The 22,321-nt window shown below is 49.9% G+C and overlaps 2 protein-coding genes across 4 annotated transcripts in view; one reads left to right on the forward strand and one right to left on the reverse strand.

The window, feature by feature from the left end:
• The window catches only part of LOC132763878 (adenine phosphoribosyltransferase-like), a 12,582-nt gene extending 2,632 nt beyond the window's left edge, over positions 1-9,950 (reverse strand). The window contains exons 1-2 of one of the 3 annotated variants that reach the window (XM_067472204.1): positions 9,883-9,950; positions 1,940-2,094 (exon numbers count right to left, since the gene is read on the reverse strand). In XM_067472204.1, coding sequence (XP_067328305.1) covers positions 1,940-2,068 — 129 coding nt within the window. In that variant the 5' untranslated portion in view covers positions 2,069-2,094; positions 9,883-9,950. Of the gene's footprint in view, positions 1-1,939; positions 2,095-2,520; positions 2,860-9,882 lie in introns of those variants that run through there. The other 2 variants (XM_060757716.2, XM_067472203.1) reach the window with 2 other exon arrangements.
• PROCA1 (protein interacting with cyclin A1) lies at positions 9,586-18,788 on the forward strand. Its single transcript, XM_060757640.2, has 4 exons — positions 9,586-9,937; positions 13,166-13,298; positions 13,441-13,575; positions 17,038-18,788. The coding sequence occupies exons 1-4, from the start codon at positions 9,763-9,765 to the stop codon at positions 18,428-18,430; spliced, it is 1,836 nt and encodes a 611-aa protein (XP_060613623.2). The 5' UTR covers positions 9,586-9,762; the 3' UTR covers positions 18,431-18,788.
• Positions 18,789-22,321: the final 3,533 nt, after the last annotated feature.

Here is a 22,321-nt window from a genome sequence, read left to right on the forward strand (position 1 = left end):
TTCCTGTCATGGAGGCTGGCGATCCTGTCGACACCCTGATTGATTGCTATAATAGTGAGATGTCCAGGGTGATAGACACTATCGCTCTGCGCAGAGACACGCCATCTCCTTGGTTCACTGAGATTTCGCACACCATTTTGCAGATAAAGTCGCTCAGATACGCCTTGAGCTACACACTAGTTTAAGTACAGTGCCAGAGGAGGTGACTGAGGCATCTGCTTGTCCAGTTTTGTGGGATTCTTTCTGGATTGTTCACCATGATGATGTGGAGGAGGTCCTTAGGGCTATGAGGGCGACCATGTCAGCTCTGGACTCTTGCCCTTCTTGGCTAATTAAATCAGCTAGAGGTGGGTTGATTGATTGGTTTGTGTCAATCATTAATGCATCGTTGGAGCAAGGGACATTTCCATCTGACTACTCCTGAAAAAGGCCTCTCTTGACTCCACAGTCATGAGTAACTTACAGACCAATCTCCAACCTCCCTTTTCTGGGCAAGGTGCTGGAGCGGGTGGTTACCTCTCAGCTCCAGGGTTTCCTGGATGACATCGACTACCTGGACCAGTCACAGTCTGGCTTCAGGCCTGGTCACGGTACCGAGACGGCTTTGGTTGCCTTGGTGGATGACCTCCGCAGGGAGCTGGACAGGGGGAGTGTGACCCTGTTGGTTCTCTTGGACATCTCAGCGGCTTTCAATACCATCGACCATGGTATCCTTCTGGGACGACTCTCCAGGATGGGTCTCGGGGGCACGGCTTTGTCATGGCTCTGGACCTTCCTGGAAGGTCAATCCCAGATAGTGAAGCTGGGAGACACCTGCTCGGACCCCTGGCCTTTGACCTGTGGGGTCCCGCAAGGTCCCATTCTGTCTCCCATGCTTTTTAACATCTACATGAAACCACTGGGAGAGGTCATCCGGAGTTTTGGAGTTGGGTGCCATCTCTATGCAGATGACACACAACTCTACTACTCTTTTCCACCTAATTCCAAGGAAGCCCCTCAGGTACTGGACGAGTGCCTGGCCGCTGTGGCTGTATGGATGAGGAGGAACAAGCTGAAGATCAATCCCGACAAGACAGACGTCCTCCTGGTCAATTGTAAGCTGGATCAGGGTATAGGGTGGCAACCTGTGCTGGACAGGGTTGCATTCCCCCTGAAGCCACAGGTCCACAGTTTGGGTGTCATCCTGGACTCATCACTGACGCTTGAAGGTCAGGCGTCGGCGGTGGCTGGGAGGGCCTTTGCACACTTAAGACTCGTGCGCCAACTGCGACCATACCTCATGAAGTCAGATCTGGCCAGGGTGGTCCATGCCTTAGTCACCTCCAGATTGGACTACTGTAATGCACTCTACGTGGGGCTGCCCTTGAAGACGGCTCAGAAATTCCAGATGGTCCAACGGGCAGCAGCCAGGTTGTTAACTGGTGCTCCTTACAGGGAGAAGTCAACCCTCCTGTTCAAGGAGCTCCACTGCTTGCCGTTCATTTTCCGGTCCCAATTCAAGGTGCAGGTTCTGACCTACAAAGCCCTGAACGGTTTGGGACCTGCCTACCTGTGTGACCGCATCTCTGTATATGAACCTACACGATCTCTTCGATCATTGGGAGAGGCCCTGCTCATGTTCCTGCCTCCCTTACAGGCGCGATTGGTGGGGACGAGGGACAGGGCCTTCTCGGTGGTGGTCCCCCGACTCTGGAACTCACTCCCCAAGGATATCAGACAAGCCCCCACATTTGCAGTCTTTGGGAGAAGCCTGAAAACGTGGCTGTTCCAGTGTGCCTTCCCTGAATTGCTTGTGTTTATTGATGTATTGTTGGGCTCGGCCTCATGTAAGCCGCTCCGAGTCCCCATCGAGTAGATGGTGGCGGGGTATAAATAAAGTATTATTATTATTATTATTATTATTACACAAAGCTATAAGGTGCTGGGATGTGTAGTTTACCTGGTGGTGGCAGTAGAGGCGGGAGGGGTCCAGCCAGGCGTATTTGGGGCCCTTGACATTGGGGGCCATCAGCGACAGGTACCAACCCGGTTCCCTTGAGCCCGGGGTGCACTTCAAATCCCGCAGCATGGCGGCAGAGAGCCAAGTACAGAGCGCTAGGACGTCAAGTGGCCGAAAGGGGGAAATCAGCACAAGCACAGCACGACACATTAAGAAAGGTAAACACACTTCTTAGAATGTGGACTACAACTCCCAAAGTCCCTTTGTGTACTACAACTCCCCAAATCCCATTTTGTTTCTGGATTACAATCCTTTTGTGGACTACAACTCCCCCAAAGTCCCAGACATACACAGTGCTTCCTTGGACCCCTAAAGTCCCGTTTCGGGCTACAAGTCCCGTGTTGGACTACAACTTCCTTTTTGGGGAACCCCCAAAAGGCTACAGCTCTCTTGCTTTGAACTACAAATTCCATTCTTTTAATCCTTTGGATTATAAAAGCGATCAAGGGCATCAAAGCAGACCGCTTCCCTTTTCGGGGAGGTCTTGGACCCGGTCGTACTCGGCCTGCCCCCCAAAATACCTGGATCCCCAAGAAGGACGGGGCTGCGGACTCTGGACGTCGGGCTGGTAAGTGGACTTTGGAAGGAAAAGGAAGGCAAGGGAAGGCTTCCTTGGCCGGAGGGAGAGACAGCTGAGCCAGTCACTCCGAGGACTGGAGGAAGGCCAAGAACGACGAGAAGGAGGAGGAGAAGGGGAGCCATTCACAATTCATCCCCGGCCAGGAGGGAGGAATGGGATCAGCTGAGGGTTGGCAAAACACCCGACAGTGACCCCAACACTGGGTCTCTCTTGAAAAGCCCCCAAAGTGACCCCTAAAGTAGATCTCATATGAGAAGACCCCAGTGACCCCAAAACCAGGTCTCACTTGAAAAGCCCCCAAAGAGACCAAAACCAAAGAGACCCCATAACCAAAGAGACCCCAAAACCAAAGTGATTGCAAAACTGGGTCTCATATGAAAACTCCCCAAAAGTGACCCCAAAAATCAGAGACCCAAAATTGTGTCTCATGGGAAAAGTCCCCAAAGTGCCCCCAAAACCTAAGTGGCACCAACATTAGATCTCATGGGAAAAGTTCCTAAAGTGGCCCCAAAAATCAAAGACCCCAAAACTAGATCTCATGGGAAAAGCTCCCAAAGAGACCCCAAAATTGGGTCTCATGTGAAAAGCCCCAAAGTGACTCCAAAACCTAAGTAATTCCAAAACTGGGTCTCACTTGAAAACTCCCCAAAGTGACCCCAAAAAATCAAAGACACCCCAAAACTGGGTCTCACGGGAAAAGTCCCCAAAGTGACCCCAAAAACAAGAGACCCCAAAATAATGTCTCATGGGAAAAGTCCCCAAAGTGACCCCAAAAACCAGAGACCCCAAAACTAGATCTCATGGGAAAAGTCCCCAAAGTGACCCCAAAAACCAGAGACCCCAAAACTAGATCTCATGGGAAAAGTCCCCAAAGTGACCCCAAAACCTAAGTGGCCCCAAAACTAGATCTCATGGGAAAAGTCCCTAAAGTGACTCCAAAAATCAAAGAGGCCCCAAAATTAGATCTCATGAGAAAAGTCCCCAAAGTGACCCCAAAAATCAGAGGCTCCAAAATTGGGTCTCATGGGAAAAGTCCCCAAAGTGACCCCAAAATTGGGTCTCATGGGGAAAGACCCCAAAGTGACCCCAAAACCAATGTCTCACCTGAAAAGCCCCCAAAGTAACCCCAAAACCAAAGTGACCCCAAAACTAGATCTCATGTGAAAAGCCCTCAAAGAGACCCCAAAATTGGGTCTCATGTGAAAAGCCCCAAAGTGACCCCAAAACCTAAGTGATTCCAAAACTGGGTATCACTCAAAAACTCCCCAAAGTGACCCCAAAAATCAAAGACACCCCAAAATTGGGTCTCATGGGAAAAGTCCCCAAAGTGACCCCAAAAGCCAAAGTGGCCCCAAAATTAGATCTCATGGGAAAAGTCCCCAAAGTGACCCCAAAACCAAAATAACTCCAAAATTAGAGCTCATTTAAAATAAAACCTGAAGTGACCCCCAAACTGGGACACATGTGAAAAAACCCCAAAGTGACCCCAAAACTAAAGTCACCCAAAACTAAATCTCACAGGAAAAGCCCCTAAAAGCAACCCCAAAACCAAAGAGACCCTAAAACTGAGTCTCATGTGAAAAATCCCCAGAAGTGACCCCAAAACCAAAGTGACCCCAAAACTGGGTCTCACTTGAAAAGCCCAAAGTGACCCCAAAACCAGTTTAGTTTATCCTTCGAATCCCAAATGAATCCCAACCCCTGATTGGGGCTGAACGGTGGACGGTAAAGGCAGAAACCATCACTTGGGGGCGCCCCTGCCTTGCTGCTCAAAGGCATTGATTGACAGGTGAGCGTCAATCCCGGGTCCCGCTTCTGACTCTCCAAGGAAGGGTGGGCAAGCTCGGGCAGACAATGCCGCCTTGTGCCAACGGATCCAAAATATCCTTCTGTTCCTCCCACGGAGGCTGATAAGGGCCAACCAAGGTCTTCCCCACGGCAGGAAACGGCAATATAACACAACTTGCGGGGCCGGCGGAAAAATATGTTCTGTTCCCGTTTCAATTGGGCGGCACTCGCTTTGGAAGTCGTGGCTCTACTCCCAAAATTTCGCTTTTGCAACTGACGCAAACTAGGTGGAACTGGATGACATTTGGGGAGCGGGGTGAGCTCCCACTGTTAGCCCCAGCTCCTGCCAACCTAGCAGTTTGAACACATGCAAATGGGAGTAGATGAATAGGTACCGCTCCGGCGGGAAGGCAACAACACTCCATGCGGTCATGCTGGCCACATGACTTTGGAGGTGTCTATGGACAATGCCGGCTCTTCGGCTTAGCAATGGAGAAGAGCACCATTATCCCAGAGTCGGACACAACTGGACTCATGTTGTGGACTCACTTAGGTTTTGGGGTCACTTTGGGGCTTTTCACATGAGATCTAGTTTTGGGGTCACTTTGAGGGCTTCTCATATGAGATCTAGTTTTGGAGCCACTTTGGTTTTGGGGTCACTTTGGGGCCTTTCCCGTGAGACCCAATTTTGGGGTGTCTTTGATTTTTGGGGTCACTTTGGGGAGTTTTCAAGTGAGACCCAGTTTTGAAATCACTTGGGTTTTGGGGTCACTTTGGGGCTTTTCATATGAGACCCAATTTTGGGGTCTCGCTGGGGGCTTTTCACATGAGATCTAGTTTTGGGGCCACTTTGGTTTTGGGGTCCCTTTGGGGTCTTTTCCCATGAGACCCAATTTTGGGGTGTCTTTGATTTTTGGGGTCACTTTTGGGGTCAAGGGGAAATACCTTGACCTTGACCTACTCACTGAGCAACCAGAGCAGTGTTTCTCAATCTAGGGGTCCCAACGGGGTCGCCAAAGACCACCATGCAACATATATTTCGGAGGGTCATAGGAAGCCCTTTGGCAGAGAAGGCCGAAGATCTCTCCACCTGTCCTTCTTTTACTTTTTTGGAAATAGATGGCAAATCCTCCCACCAAAAGCACTCCTCCTGCTCTCTGGATGAAGGTGAACTACAACTCCCAAACTCAAGGTCAAAGCCCATCAAACCCTTCCAGTCTGTTCTGTTGCTCATGGGAGTTCTGTGTGGGAAGTTTGGCCCAATTCTATCCTTGGTGGGGTTCTGAATGCTCTTGGTTGTAGGTGAACTATAAATCCCAGCCACGACAACTCCCAAATGTCAAGGTCTATTTTCCCCAAACTCCCCCAGTGTTCATATTTGGGCGTATTGAGTATTCTTGTAGAGTTTGGTCCTGATCTGTCATTGTTTGAGTCCACAGTGCTCTCTGGATGGAGGTGAACTACAACTCCCAAACTCAAGGCCAATGCCCACCAAACCCTTCCAGTGTTTTCTCTTGCTCATGGGAGTTCTGTGTGGAAAGTTTGGCCTAATTCTATCACTGGTGGGGTTCAAGGGGCTCTTTGGTTGTAGGTGAACTATAAATCCCAGCAACTACAATTCCCAAGTGTCAAGGTCTATTTTACCCAAACTCCACCAGTATTTGGGCATATTGAGTATTTGTGCCAAGTTTGGTCCAGATCTATCATGCTGTGAGTCCACACAGCTCTCTAGATGTAGGTGAACTACAACTCCCAAATTCATGGTCAATGCCCACCAAACCATTCCAGTGTTTTCTCTTGGTCGTGGGAGTTCTGTGTGCCAAGTTTGGTTCAATTCCATTATTGGTGGAGTTCACAATGCTCTTTGATTGTAAGTGAACTCGAAATTGTTGTGCCCTCTGGATGGAGGTGAACTACAACTCCAAAACTCAAAGTCAATGCCCAGCAAACCCTTCAGGTCTGTTTTCTCCAAACTCCACCAGTGTTCACATTTCAACATATTGAGTATTTGTGCCAAGTTTGGTCCACATTTATCGTTGTGTGAGTCCACAATGCTCTCTGGATGGAGGTGAACTACAACTCCCACATTCAAGGTCAATGCCCAGCAAACCCTTCCGGTCTGTTTCCCCCCCCCCCCCCAAACTCCACCAGTGTTCACATTTCAGCATATTGAGTATTGATGCCAAGCTTGGTCCAGATCCATCATTATTTGAGTTCTGGATGGAGGTGAACTACAACTCCCAAACTCAAAATCAATGCCCACCAAACCCAGTATTTTCTGCTGGTTGTGGGAGTTCTGTGTGCCTAGTTTGGTTCAATTCCATTGCTGGTGGAGTTCAGAATGCTCTTGGATTGTAAGTGAACTCTAAATTGTTTGAGTCCACAGTGCTCTCTGAATGGAGGTGAACTACAACTCCCAAACTCAAAATCAATGCCCGCCAAACCCTTCCAGTATTTTCTGCTGGTTGTGGGAGTTCTGTGTGCCTAGTTTGGTTCAATTCCATCGCTGGTGGAGTTGAGAATGCTCTTGGATTGTAGGCGAACTAGGAATCCCAGGAACTACAACTCCAAAATGACAAAATGAACCCCACCAGAACAAAGTTTGGAAAGTTTCATAACATTTCTCCATGTTGTTACGATAGAGCCAATTGGTGTTGCATAGTATTATCGTCCCACAATCTCAATTCCAAAATCCCACGGGCAGGCGGGCGGGCGGGGGTCACAAGCGCTGACCCTCCGGTGGCCGTACAAAGAGCCTGAAGGCGGGGGGGGGGGGCAGGGCGGAGTAAGGGAATCCCATATCCCATGGGTCCAGCCACATCACCCCACCTCGGTCGCCATGGAGACAAGGCTCGGGCCACCCTCACGCATCCCGAGCCCCCACCGGTGGGTGGGCAAGTGGGGGGGGGGGTGTCCAGAGGTAACTTTAGGTCACAAAACACTCCGCCAGGAAGAAAAGGGGCTTAGCAGACGAAGCTTTCCTCTCCCCCCTTTCTGCAAATCAGGAAAGAAATCCCACCAATCCTTGGCTTAGTTTGTGTGCGTTTTGCAGGGAAGGAGAATGAAGGGAGAGAAGAAAGGGAGGGAGAGAAAAAGAGAAGGAAGAAGGGGAAGGAAAGAGGGGGAAAGAGAGGGAGAAAGGGAGGGAAGAGGAAAGAAAGGAGGAGGAAAACACGAGAAAGAAGTAGCAAAAGAGAGAAGGAAGAAGGTGAAGAGAGGGAGGAGAAGAAAAAAAGTAAAAGAGAGGGAGAAAGGGAGGGAAAGAGGGAAGAAAGGAGGAAGAAAACACCAGAAAGAAGTAGAGAAAGAGAGAAGGAAGAAGGGGAAGAAAGGGAGAAAACGGGAAGAGGAAAGTAAGTAGGGAGGAAAGAGAAGAGAAAGAGGGAAGAACATAGGGGAAGAAAGAGGGCAAAACAGAGGGAGGAAGAAAAGAGGATCAAGAGAGGAAGAAAAAGAGAAGAAAGAAGGGGAAGAAAGAGGGGAAGGAAATAGGCCAAGCGAGAAGGAGAAAAGAACGGAAGAGGGAAGAAAGGAGGGAGAAAATTGGGTAAAGAAGGAAGAAAGATGTAGAGAAAGAAGGAATAAAGAAGGGGAAGGAAAGAGGGCAAAAGAGAGGGAGACAAGGAGGGAAGAGGGAAGAAAGGAGGAGGAAAACAGGGTAAAGAGGAGGAGAGAGAGAAGAAAGAGGGGAAGCAAGAGGGGAAGGAAAGAGGGCAAAAGAGAAGGAAAGAAGGAGGGAAGAAGAAAAAAGTAGGGAGAAAATTTAATAAAGAGGGGAAGAAAAGAGTAGAGAAAGAAGAAAAAAGGGAAGAAAGAGGGTAAAAAAGAGGAAGAAAGGGGGAAGAGGAAATAAAGTTGGAGGAAAACAGGGTAAAGAGGGAGAGAAAAGAGTAGAGAAAGAGGGAAGAAACAGGGGAAGGAAAGAGGCCAAATGAGAAGAGAAGGGAAGAGGAAAGAAAAGAGGGAGAAAATTGGGTAAAGAGGGGGAGAAAATAGAGAAAGAGGAAAGAAAGAAGAGGGAGAAAGAAAGGGAAGGAAAGAGGGCAAAAGAGAGTGAGAAAAGGAGGGAAGAGGGAAGAAGGAAAGGAGAAAACGGGGAAAAGAGGGGGAGAAAAGCGTAGAGAAAGAGGCCAAATGAGAAGGAGAAGAGAAGAAAGAAAGGAGAAGATGGAGTAAAGAGAGAAGAAAGAAGGGGAAGGAAATAGAACAAGAAGAGAATGAGAAAACGAGGGAAGATGCAAGAGAGGAGGAGGAAAAACAGGGTCAAAAGTGGCAGAAAAAGGAGAAAGAAAAGGAAGGAAAGAGGACAAACGAGGAGAAGGGAAGAGGAAAGAAAAGAGGGAGAAAATTGGGTAAAGAGGGGGAGAAAGAGAGAAGAAAGAGGGAAAGGAAAGAGGGCAAAAGAGAAGGAGAAGAAAAGGGAAGAGGAAAGAAAGGAGGGAGAAAATGGAGTAAGGAGGGAAGAAAGAAGGGGAAGGAAATAGAGCAAAAAGAGAAAGAGAAAAGGAGGGAAAGGGGAAGAGAGGAGGAGGAAAACAGGATCAAGAGGGGGAGAAAAAGGAGAAAGGGAAGGAAAGAGGGCAAACGAGAAGAAGGGAAGGGAAGAGGAAAGAAAAGAAGGAGAAAATTGGGGAGGAAAGAGTAGAGAAAGAGGGAAGAAAGAAGGGGAAGGAAAGAGGGCAAAAGAGAGGGAGAAAGGAGGGGGGAAACAGGGTCAAGAAGAGGAGAAGAGGAGAAAAGAGTAGAGAAAATGGGAAGAAAGAGGGGAAGGAAAGAGGCCAAACGAGAAGGAGAAGAGAAGGGAAGAGGGAAAAAAGGAGGGAGAAAATGGAATAAAGAGGGAAGAAAGACGGGGAAGGAAATAGAACAAAAAGGGAATGAGAAAAGGAGGGAAGATGGAAGAGAGGAGGAGGAAAAACAGATCAAGAAGGGGGAGAAAAAGGAGAAAGAAAGGGAAGGAAAGAGGGCAAACGAGGAGAAGAAAGAGGGAAGAGGAAAGAAAAGAGGGAGAAATTGGGTCAAGAGGGGAGAAAAGAGTAGAGAAAGAGAGAAGATAAGACATGCAAAGAGAGAGGAAACCAAGGCAGAAAGATGGGGAGAAGAAGCAGAAAAGAGAAGGGGAGAAAGAGGAGAGAAGAAGAGGGCCAAGATGAAGAAAGACCGGACAGAGGTCTCCCCCCTTTTCATGGGACCCCCCCTCATGTTAAGCCCCCCAAATCAGCCTGTGCTTGATCTCCCTTGGAGCCCAATTGCTTCAAAGGAGAGAGAAGAGTGGGAGTGAAGAAGGGGAGTGGTCTCCTTGGCCCCCCCCTCTCCGGGGATCAGGCCACCCATTTAAAGCCTGGGGTGCTGTCTCGGGGGTCCGAGTGCTGAAAGCCGGCCGGCCGAGGGAGCGATGGGCAGGCGTCTCCTTCCTTTGGGGCTGCTCCTGCTGACCCTGGCCCACCCGGAAGCCCACCCGGAAGGGCCGGCGTTGGGGGCCCCCCCCAAGAGGGCCAAGAGGGGCTTCACGTACCCGGGGACCCTCTGGTGCGGAGCCGGGAACATCGCCGGGAGCTACGACGAGCTGGGTGAGTCCTTGGCTCCTGACCACAACCCTGCTGGGTAGGTTCTGTCAAGACAAAGTTAGGCAAACTACATCTCCCATGCGGCTCTGCACCAGTTGGGGACGATGGGACTTGTTTATAGGCTTTGAGAGGAAAAAGATGGCTGCCGAAATACCCTAAAGGCGCCGGATCCCAATGTCTTGATGATTGCAAGTAAACAAAAAATCAAAACAAGCAGCAAATTAAGATGTTGCAGCCGAACTACATCTCCCATGTGGCGCTGCACGAGTTGGGGATGATGGGACTTGTTTATAGGCTTCGAGAGAGAAAAAACGCTTGTCGAAATACCCCAAAGGCGCCGGATCCCAATGTCTTGATGATTGCAAGTAAACAAAAAATCAAAACAAGCAGCAAGTTAAGAAGTTGCAGCCGAACTACATCTCCCATGCGGCTCTGTACCAGTCGGGGACGATGGGAGTTGTTTATAGGCTTCGAGAGGGAAAAGACACTGGCCAAAATACCCCAAAGGCGCCAGATCCCAATGTCTTGATGATTGCAATCAAAACAAGCAGCAAGTTAAGAAGTTGCAGCCGAACTACATCTCCCATGTGACTTTGCACTAGTTGGGGATGATGGGAGTTGTTTATAGGCTTCGAGAGAGAAAAGACACTGGCCGAAATACCCCAAAGGCAGAGGATCCCAATGTCTTGATGATTGCAAGTAAACAAAAAATCAAAACAAGCAGTAAGTTAAGACGTTGCGGCCAAACTACATCTCCCATGTGGCTCTGCACCAGTTGGGGACGATGGAAGTTGTTTATAGGCTTCGAGAGGGAAAAGGCACTGGCCGAAATACCCCAAAGGCACAGGATCCCAATGTCTTGATGATTGCAAGTAAACAAAACATCAAAACAAGCAGCAAGTTAAGAAGTTGTGGCCGAACTACATCTCCCATGTGGCTCTGCACCAGTTGGGGATGATGGGACTTGTTTATAGGCTTTGAGAGGGAAAAGACACTGTCCGAAATACCCCAAGTTGCTGCTTGTTTTGATTTTTTGTTTACTTGCAATCATCAAGACATTGGGATCCGGTGCCTTTGGGGTAATTCGGCGTCTTTTTCCTCTCAAAGCCTATAAACAAGTCCCATCATCCCCAACTGGTGCAGAGCCACATGGGAGATGTAGTTCGGCTGCAACTTCTTAACTTGCTGCTTGTTTTGATTTCTTGTTTACTTGCAATCATCAAGACATTGGGATCTGGTGCCTTTGGGGTATTTCGGACAGTGTTTATTTCCTCTCGAAGCCTATAAACAAGTCCCATCATCCCCAACTGGTGCACAGCCGCATGGGAGATGTAGTTCGAAGACTGAGTCAAATGGGGAAGGCGGAGAAACAACGCAGAATACAGTTAGGGCAAGTATCGTTCTTAAAGGAAAGCTACACTTCCCATAACTCCTTAGAATACTACAATCCCCATAATCCTATGCAATCTTGCAGCACTATGACTCCCAGTATCAGGCCATCTATCCTAACAAGTCCCATCATCCCCAACTGGTGCACAGCCGCATGGGAAATGTAGTTCGAAGACTGAGTCAAATGGGGAAGGCGGAGAAACAACGCAGAATACAGTTAGGGCAAGTATCGTTCTTAAAGGAAAACTACACTTCCCATAACTCCTTAGAATACTACAATCCCCATAATCCTATGCAATCTTGCAGCACTATAACTCCCAATATCAGGCCATCTATCCTAACATGCAGTCATAACCTTGGAGGTGTCTATGGACAACGCCGGCTCTTTGAAATGGGAGATAAACACCAACCCCCAGAATTGGACACAACACATCCTAACGCTCTTTGTGTTGGGGGAGGCACTACAACTCCCATAATCGGACACAACACATCCTAACGCTCTTTGTGTTGGGGGAGGCACTACAACTCCCATAATCGGACACAACACATCCTAACGCTCTTTGTGTTGGGGGAGGCACTACAACTCCCATAATCGGACACAACACATCCTAACGTTCTTTGTGTTGGGGGAGGCACTACAACTCCCATAATCGGACACAACACATCCTAACGCTCTTTGTGTTGGGGGAGGCACTACAACTCCCATAATCGGACGGAACACATCCTAACGCTCTTTGTGTTGGGGGAGGCACTACAACTCCCATAATCGGACACAACACATCCTAACGCTCTTTGTGTTGGGGGAGGCACTACAACTCCCAGAATCGGACACAACACATCCTAACGCTCTTTGTGTTGGGGGAGGCACTACAACCCCCAGAATCGGACACAACACATCCTAACGCTCTTTGTGTTGGGGGAGGCACTACAACTCCCAGAATCGGACACAACACATCCTAACGCTCTTTGTGTTGGGGGAGGCACTACAACTCCCAGAATCGGACACAACACATCCTAACGCTCTTTGTGTTGGGGGAGGCACTACAACCCCCAGAATCGGACACAACACATCCTAACGCTCTTTGTGTTGGGGGAGGCACTACAACTCCCAGAATCGGACACAACACATCCTAACGCTCTTTGTGTTGGGGGAGGCACTACAACTCCCATAATCGGACACAACACATCCTAACGTTCTTTGTGTTGGGGGAGGCACTACAACTCCCAGAATCGGACACAACACATCCTAACGCTCTTTGTGTTGGGGGAGGCACTACAACCCCCAGAATCGGACACAACACATCCTAACGCTCTTTGTGTTGGGGGAGGCACTACAACTCCCAGAATCGGACACAACACATCCTAACGCTCTTTGTGTTGGGGGAGGCACTACAACTCCCATAATCGGACACAACACATCCTAACGTTCTTTGTGTTGGGGGAGGCACTACAACTCCCAGAATCGGACACAACACATCCTAACGCTCTTTGTGTTGGGGGAGGCACTACAACCCCCAGAATCGGACACAACACATCCTAACGCTCTTTGTGTTGGGGGAGGCACTACAACTCCCATAATCGGACACATCCTAACGCTCTTTGTGTTGGGGGAGGCACTACAACTCCCATAATCCCCCAGCCATCAATATCTTTTGGGGCCGCAACTATAACTCTCAGTTACTTCTGTAACCATCTAGCCTAGTGTTTGGAAATGTCCATTTCTGCGGAGGACTACAACTCCCTGCATGGGGGGATTATGGGAATTGTAGTCCCCCCAAAAAAGGATAATATTCCAAAGCTCTAGTATTGGGGATCTTGACATTATGATCTCCCCCCAAACAGGCGAACACCGCGAGACGGACCGATGTTGCCGGGATCACGACAACTGCCGCCACGTCATCCACCCCTTCGACTACAAATACGGCTACCGCAATCTGCGCTGGCACACCATCAGCCACTGCGACTGCGACAACCGGTGAGCTGGGGACAACTGGCAGGACGCCCATGGGTTGTGTAGTCCCTCCTTTTACGGGCAGGATGCCCAGGGTTCCCCCACAAATACATGTCTACGACGTATTTGGAAAGCGACCTACCTGTCCCGCTTGTTGTCGTTGCAGGCTGAAGGTGTGCCTGAGGTCGGTGAACGACACGTCATCACGCGTGGTGGGCCAGGCCTTCTTCAACGTCATCCGGGTGCCCTGCTTCCGGTTCGCCTACAAGGAGCAATGCGTGGAGCCCTACCTCTACGTCTGGTAAGACCACCTCCTTTCCCTCCCTCCCTCCATTAGATCATTTGAGATGTTACTAGCTCTAGGAATCTACCTCCCTCCCTCCCTACTTACCTATCTATTAGAACACTGTGAGGTAAACCTCTGTGTGAGAAAAGCCTTGTGTGAGAAAGCTCCAGTGTAAAGGCTGTTGCGTGTAAAGCTACTATGCATTTGTTTATTTGTCTTATGGAAACCTAGCTCTAGGAGTCTACCTCCCTCCCTACTTACTTACTTATCTATTAGAACACTGAGGAGTGTGAGGTAAACCTCTGTGTGAGAGAAGCCTCATGTGAGAAAACTCCAGTGTGGAGGCTGCTGCGTGTAAAGCTACTATGTATTTGTGTTATGGAAACCTAGCTCTAGGAGTCTACCTCCCTCCCTACTTACTTACCTATCTATTAGAACACTGAGGAGTGTGAGGTAAACCTCTGTGTGAGAAAAGCCTCGTGTGAGGAAGTTCCAGTGTGGAGGCTGCTGCGTATAAAGCTACTATGCATTTGTTTATTTGTGTTAGGGAAACCTAGCATTAGGAGTCTACCTACCTCCCTACTTACCTATCTATCTATTAGAACACTGAGGAGTGTGAGGTAAACCTCTGTGTGAGAGAAGCCTCATGTGAGAAAGCTCCAGTATAAAGGCTGCTGCCTGTTAGAGTTAGTGAGCCAAAGCTAGCGCCATCCTGAGGAGAGTGAGTGGGCCGAAGCCTGTCAGTCAGTGAGCCAAAACTACTATTGTCCTGTGGAGTGTGAGGTAAACCTCTGTGTGAGAGATGCCTCGTGTGAGAAAGCTCCAGTGTAAAGGCTGTTGGGTGTAAAGCTACTATGCATTTGTTTATTTGTGTTATGGAAACCTAGCTCTAGGAGTCTACCTCCCTCCCTACTTACTTATCTATCTATTAGAACACTGAGGAGTGTGAGGTAAACCTCTGTGTGAGAGAAGCCTCGTGTGAGGAAGCTCCAGTGTGGAGGCTGCTGCGTATAAAGCTACTATGCATTTGTTTATTTGTGTTACGGAAACCTAGCTCTAGGAGTCTGCCTCCCTCCCTACTTACTTATCTATCTATTAGAACACTGAGGAGTGTGAGGTAAACCTCTGTGTGAGAGAAGCCTCATGTGAGAAAGCTCCAGTGTAAAGGTTGCTGTGTATAAAGCTACTATGTATTTGTTCATTTGTGTTATGGAAACCTAGCTCTAGGAGTCTACCTACCTCCCTCCCTACATATCTATTAGAAATCTGCGAGTGTGAGATAAACCTCTGTGTGAGAAAGTTCCAGTGTAAAGGCTGCTGCCTGCTAGAGTTAGTGAGCCAAAGCTAGTGTTGTCCTGAGGAGTGTGAGGTAAACCTCTGTGTGAGAGATGCCTCGTGTGAGACAGCTTCAGTGTGAAGGCTGCTGCCTGTTAGAGTTAGTGGGCCAAAGCTAGTGCCATCCTGAGGAGAGCCATTGGGCTGAGGAGTGTGAGGTAAAACTCTGTGTGAGAGATGCCTCGTGTGAGAAAGCTTCAGTGTGAAGGCTGCTGCCTGTTAGAGTTAATTGACCAAAGCTAGTGCCATCCTCAGGAGAGTCAGTGGGCCAAAGCCTGAGTCAGTGGGCCAAAGCTAGTGTTGTCTTGAGGAGTGTGAGGCAAACCTCTGTGTGAGAGATGCCTCATGTGAGACAGCTTCAGTGTGAAGGCTGCTGCCTGTTAAGAGTTAGTGAGCCAAAGCTAGTGCCATCCAGAGGAGAGTCAGTGGACCAAAGCTAGTGTTGTCCTGAGGAGTGTGAGGTAAACCTCTGTGTGAGAGATGCCTCGTGTGAGAAAGCTCCAGTGTGGGGGCTGCTGTGTGTAAAGCTAGTATGTATTTGTTTATTTGTGTTATGGAAACCTAGCTCTAGGAGTCTACCTACCTCCCTATTTACCTATCTATCTATCTATCTATCTATCTATCTATCTATCTATCTATCTATCAGAACACTGAGGAGTGTGAGATAAACCTGTGTGAGAGAAGCCTCGTGTGAGAAAGCTCCAGTGTAAAGGCTGCTGCCTGTTAGAGTTAGTGAGCCAAAGCTAGTACCATCCTGAGGAGAGTGAGTAGGCCGAAGCCTGTCAGTCAGTGGACCAAAGCTACTGTTGTCCTGAGGAGTGTGAGGTAAACCTCTGTGTAAGAGATGCCTTGTGTGACGCAGCTTCAGTGTGAAGGCTGCTGTCTGTTAAGAGTTAGTAGGCCAAAGCTAGTGCTGTCCTGAGGAGAGTCAGTGGACCAAAGCTAATGTTGTCTTGAGGAGTGTGAGGTAAACTTACCTGTGTGAGAGATGCTTCGTGTGAGACAGCTGCAGTGTGAAGGCTGCTGCCTGTTAAGAGTTAGTAGGTCAAAGCTAATGCCATCCTGATGAGAGTGAGTAGGCCGAAGCCTGTCAGTCAGTGGGCCAAAGCTACTGTTGTCCTGATGAGTGTGAGGCAAACCTCTGTGTGAGAGATGTATCATGTGAGACAACTTCAGTATGAAGGCTGTTGCCTGTTAAGAGTTGATAGGCCAAAGCTAGTGCCATCCTGAGGAGAGTGAGTAGGCCGAAACCTGTCAGTCAGTGGGCCAAAGCTAGCATTGTCCTGAGGAGTGTGAGGTAAGCCTTTGTGTGAGAGATGCCTCGTGTGAGAAAGCTTCAGTGTGAAGGCTGCTGTGTGTTAAGAGTTAGTAGGGAAATGCTAGTGCCATCCTGAGGAGAGTGAGTAGGCCAAAGCCTGTCAGTCAGTGGGCCAAATCTAGTGTCATCCTGAGAAGTGTGAGGTAAACCTCTGTGTGAGAAAGCTCCAGTGTGAAGGCTGCTGCGTGTAAAGCTCCTGTGTATTTGCTTATTAGTGTTGTGGAAACCTTGTTGTTGTAAATAGTGCAACCATATTATTTTACTACAAAGAAAACCCTCCGAAGGAAGAGGTAATAACATTAGTCTGTGTGTTTGTGTTATTTTTATCACTTTGGGCAACTAGTGCTGGGTCACACTGCTGCTGATAAGTTACTCTTCTGTGCAATTATGAGGAGGGTCTTTCGTTAATAAGCCCACTCGCCCACTCGCCTCATGAACTCTTCCAGGATTGGGTTGAGCATCCTTCCCAGGGGTAGATTTCTCCCACTTCCTGTTGTCTCAACCTCGTTCGTAACTAGTTGTTTGTCGGTCGGATGTTTGTAACTTGAGGATTGCTTGTTTACCCTATTATGAGTTCAACCACAAGGCAAGAGAACAGCACGACTGACTTCTATTCAGTTTTGTACCCAGAATTAACGGAAAAATCGCACTGGGTTACGGCAAAGATGACAATACAACGGGTCATACGGGTTCAACAATGGTTGAAAAGGCGTATTGGCAAAAAATTGGGGGGGGGGGGGATGTCTGTAAGAATGACACTGAAATTCACTTTTCTGTGGGTAGGCATCCCTCTCAACCACATAATTCTCCTTTACTTCCCAAAGGTGCAGAAATTACAGTACGGTGGCTGTCGCGGTGGTCCAGGAACAGGCACTGTATGAATATGGCGGGGAGGTCATCGATGGGCCATCCATCAACCGCCCCTCAATGACCATGACCCCGTTGCCAAGGTCAGCGACACCTCGATATCAACCAGACGTGCCTATTGTGGAGGTCACCGAACCCCCCGTCCGGCGAGGTGACTCTCGTAAGAATCGACCGGAAAAGCCTGTTGTGATCACCAATCCGCCTGTTCGTTCCAGCGGATTCGGGAAGAAACAACCAAACAAGCCCGACGTGGTGATCCCCGGTCCTGCGATTAAGCCAGGGAGACCGCGTAAGAATCGTCCAGATTCTCCCGTTAAGCCGAGACGTTTTGGTAAAAAGCAACCGGACGGGCACGTCAAGGCGATCACCAATCCTGGCGACTCTCGTAAGACTGTTGGGGTCACCGATTCTCCTGTCCGGCCCAGCAAGTTTAGTAAGAAACAACTAGACGAGCGCCTCAGGGTGGTTACCGATGCTCCCGTTCGACCAGACGAGACGATTGTGATCCCTGATCCTCCCATGAGGCCAAACGGATTCAAGAAGAATCAACCAGTGTTGGTTACTGATGCTCCCGTTCGACCAGACGAGACGATTGTGATCCCCGATCCCCCCATTAGGCCAAATGAATTCGAGAAGAATCAACCAGTGTTGGTTACTGATGCTCCCGTCCGACCAGACGAGACGATTGTGATCCCCGAGCCTCCCGTGAGGCCAAACGGATTCAAGAAGAATCAACCAGTGTTGGTTACTGATGCTCCCGTTCGACCAGATGAGACTATTGTGATCCTCGATCCCCCCATTAGGCCAAATGAATTCGAGAAGAATCAACCAGTGTTGCTTACCGATGCTCCCGTCCAACCAGACGAGACAATTGTAATCCTCGATCCTCCCATTAGGCCAAACGGATTCGAGAAGAATCAACCAGTGGTGGTCACTGATACGACCGCTCGTAAGAATCGACCAGACGAACCCCCAGCTCCCGTTCAGCTTAATCGTCCGGAGAAGAAGCACCGCAGAGGCAAAGGCAAGAAGCGGAAAGGCAAGAAGCGGAAAGGAATGAAAAAGGAGGAGAAGGAGGAGAAGGAGACACTGCAGAACGTGCCGGTTGTTCTCCTCCAAGATCCGGCCAAGGAGCTAGCGGCGCCCGAACCCGGGAAGATCGGCTTCCAAGGTGAGGCGTTGAATGTCGAGGAGGACCCGTTCAACGCTATCCTCAGTGACGACCCGGGTGAAGAGGTGATTGTGCCAGATCCCGTCCCGACGGTTTCCTCGACGGCGGGTCCGTTTCGGAAGAAGAGGAAAGGGCGAAGGCGTCCGGGAAAGAAGGACAAGAGGTTGGCGTCAAGCTGAGACTGCGAGGGGGATCCAACATGGGGATCGAGGAATAATAAAACGATAAAAACTTATTGTGTCCAACGATTTCCCCAAACAACACTCCGCCAACTCTCTGGTTTGTGTGTTCGGACAGGTTGATGGTGACACTAAGTCAGGGTTGGGCAACCCACGGCATCTATTTGGCTCCTAGGACTCCTTGTGTCCATATTTCAAAAGTTGTTTAAAGTGTTCCCTCACTTCTCGTGGGTGTTACGTTCTAGAACCGTGGTTCTCAACCTTTCTAATGCCGTGACCCCTAAATACAGTTCCTGATGTTGCGGTGACCCCCAACCATAAAATTATTTTCATTGCTAATTCATAATTGTAATGTTGCTCCGGTTATGAATCATAATGTCAATATCTGATATGGAGGTTGTATTGTCATTCATTGAACCAAATTTGGCACAAATGTCCGATAGGCTCAAATTTGAATACCAGTGGGATTGGGGAGAGTTTTTGTCATTTGGGAGTTGTAGTTGATGGGATTTATAGTTCACCTACAATCAAAGAGCATGCAGAACTCCACTAATGATGAAATTGAACTAAACTTGGCACACAGAACTCCATTACAGATAGAAAATACTGAAAGGATTTGATGGGCATCGAGTTTGGGAGTTGTACTCCACCTACATCCAGAGAGCATTGTGGACTCAAACAATGATCAATCTGGACCAAACTTGGCATGAATGCTCAATATGGCCGAACGTGAACAGTGGTGGAGTTTGGTGAAAATAGACCTTGACATTTGGGAGCTATAGCTGCTGGGATTAACAGTTCACCTGCAATCAAAGAGCATTCTGAACCCCACCAATGATAAAATTGAGCCAAACTTACCACACAGAAGCCCCATGGTCAACAGATGGTCTTGCGACCAGCTCAGGGGTCCCGACGACGGTGAAAGCGGGAGACGGGCGAGGGGGCTTGGTGCGAAGCTAGGCCTCCTGCCGAGATCCCCTCGTCTGCCTCTCGCCGAATGGAGAAAGCGGGAGGCGGGTGAGGGGGCTCGGCGCGAAGCTAGTCCTTTCGCCGAGATCCCCTCGCCCGCCTCTCACCCTCGTGGAATGACGAAAGCGGGAGGCGGGCGAGGGGGCTTGGTGCGAAGCTAGTCCTCTCGCCGAGATCCCCTCGCCCGCCTCTCACCCTCGTGGAATGACGAAAGCGGGAGGCGGGCGAGGGGGCTTGGTGCGAAGCTAGTCCTCTCGCCGAGATCCCCTCGCCCGCCTCTCACCCTCGTGGAATGACGAAAGCGGGAGGCGGGCGAGGGGGCTTGGTGCGAAGCTAGTCCTCTCGCCGAGATCCCCTCGCCCGCCTCTCACCCTCGTGGAATGGCAAAAGCAGGAGGCGGGCGAAGGAGCTTGGTGCGAAGCTAGTCCTCTCGCCGAGATCCCCTCGCTCGCCTCTCACCCTCGCCGAAGGGAAAAAGCGGAAGGCAGGCGAGGGAGGTTGGTGCGAAGCTAGACCTAACCGCCGAGATCCCCTCACCCACCTCTCACCCTCGCCGAATGGTGAAAGTGCGAGGCGGGCAAGGGGGCTTGGCTAGTCCTCTCGCCGAGATCCCCTCGCCCGCCTCTCACCCTTGCCGAATGGCGAAAGCGGGAGGCAGGCGAGGGGGCTTGGTGCGAAGCTAGACCTAACCGCCGAGATCCCCTCGCTCGCCTCTCGCCCTCGCCAAATGGCGAAAACGGTAGGCAGGCGAGGGGGCTTGGCGCAAAGCTAGGCCTCACACCGAGATCCCCTCGCTCGCCTCTCGCCCTCGCCGAATGATGAAAGCGGGAGGCAGGCGAGGGGGCTTGGTGCGAAGCTAGACCTAACCGCCGAGATCCCCTCACCCACCTCTCACCCTCGCCGAATGGTGAAAGCGGGAGGCGGGTGAGGGGGCTCGGCGCGAAGCTAGGCCTCCCGCCGATATCTCCTCGCCCGCCTCTTGCCCTCGCCGAATGGCGTAAAGCTAGGCCTCGCGACCCCTCCGAAATGGCCAGGCGACCCCCCTGGGGGTTGCGACCCCCAGGTTGAGAACCGCCGTTCTAGAAGGTTCCAAAGCTGTCTGCTCAGGCGCAGAAACTACCATATGTGCGATTCACAGTTGACCACGATGGGAAAGTGAAAATCCGCGCAGTAGGGACGTTATATATGTACAGGAAGGGGCTATAAGGCCATTGTTTACATACTGCTTTGTATGCAAAACCCGCAAAACAGCGAGTCCGTGCAAAGCGACCCGCGAAGTAGCGAGGGAACACTGTAACACGAGGACGTAATTCCTATTGGGAAGGGATCCCGGTCTCCTTATTTGGCCCTCGTTGACCCTAAAGCCAGCCCCACCATCTTTCCTCCAGAGATAACACTCCTGATGTTGACAAAATAAATATTCTCTCTCCGGAACGCCCATCTCGGCGTGATCTGCTTCACTTGGCCTCAACCGTTTGGGTCACTTTCCGGCCACGTCCATTCCACAATCCCCGACTTTCCCTGGGTGACCCTCTCCTCTCGAGCCCAAGACTCGTTGGCCGGGAAGGCTTGAGAAAACACATTTCCCGACCCAAGATATTCTGGTCTCCTGACCCAAATGGCAACGATCCATGCGACTTGTCCCGCTCCAACTCCAAGGAAGTTTTGTCCGCCCGTGGACGCACCAATTCCTTTTTTCGGGTTGCCAAAGACGCCGGATCGTTTGCCAACGACGCCTTTCAAGGGCGAGGAAAGCGAGGGGCCCAAACGGCCGAGCGGGGAAAACATCCATCCCCAGGAAGAATGGGGAAGGGGCATTCAAGGGGTGCAAAATACCCAACTTTTGACCACCCAGAATATTGTTAGTTGTATTTATCTAGAGTTGGAAGAGACCTCGTGAGCCATCCAGTCCAACCCCATTCTGCCAAGAAGCAGGAAAATCCCATTCAAAGCACCCCCAACAGATGGCCATCCAGCCTCTGTTTCAAAGCCTCCAAAGAAGGAGCCTCCACCACACTCTGAGGCAGAGAGTTCCACTGCTGAACAGCTCTCACAGTCAGGAAGTTCTTCCTAATGTTCAGATATAGATTAATAACGAGACCGTTCCAGCCGTTTTGGGGCAAATTTGTTATCCCCCAAATTCAGGTTTAATCCCAGGAAGGAAATTTAGGAAGATGGGCATCCTCGGTGTTGGGGATAATGGGAGATAGAGTCCAACTTATTTCCAACTCAAGCACACCCACACTGTAGAACGAATGGAGTTTGGCATCACTAACTGCCATGTCTCAAAGCTACGGAATCGTGGGAATGTGTCCTGACAAGCTGGAATGTGTCGAGGAGGGCAACTAAAATGATCAAGGGTCTGGAGAACAAGCCCTATGAGGAGCGGCTTAGGGAACTGGGCATGTTTAGCCTGAAGAAGAGAAGGCTGAGAGGAGATATGATGAGGGCCATGTATCAATACGTGAGAGGAAGCCACAGGGAGGAGGGAGCAAGCTTGTTTTCTGCTTCCCTGGAGACTAGGACGCAAGGGAACAATGGCTTCAAACTACAAGAGAGGAGATTCCATCTGAACATGAGGAAGAACTTCCTGACTGTGAGAGCCATTCAGCAGTGGAACTCTCTGCCCCGGAGTGTGGTGGAGGCTCCTTCTTTGGAAGCTTTTAAGCAGAGGCTGGATGGCCATCTGTCAGGGGTGATTTGAATGCAATATTCCTGCTTCTTGGCAGAATGGGGTTGGACTGGATGGCCCAGGAGGTCTCTTCCAACTCTAGGATTCTATGATTCTAGGATTCTATGAGTTGCAGTTAAGACATAGCAGGAGAAAGACCTTGTGAAACTACAACTCCCATCATTCCGTATCTTTAACCCACTGCGCCACCGAGGGCTCTAAAGTGCAACAGAATAATTCAAAAACTGAAT

Source organism: Anolis sagrei, chromosome 11, assembly GCF_037176765.1.
Source record: "Anolis sagrei isolate rAnoSag1 chromosome 11, rAnoSag1.mat, whole genome shotgun sequence".
NCBI classification, from domain to species: Eukaryota; Metazoa; Chordata; class Lepidosauria; order Squamata; family Dactyloidae; genus Anolis; species Anolis sagrei.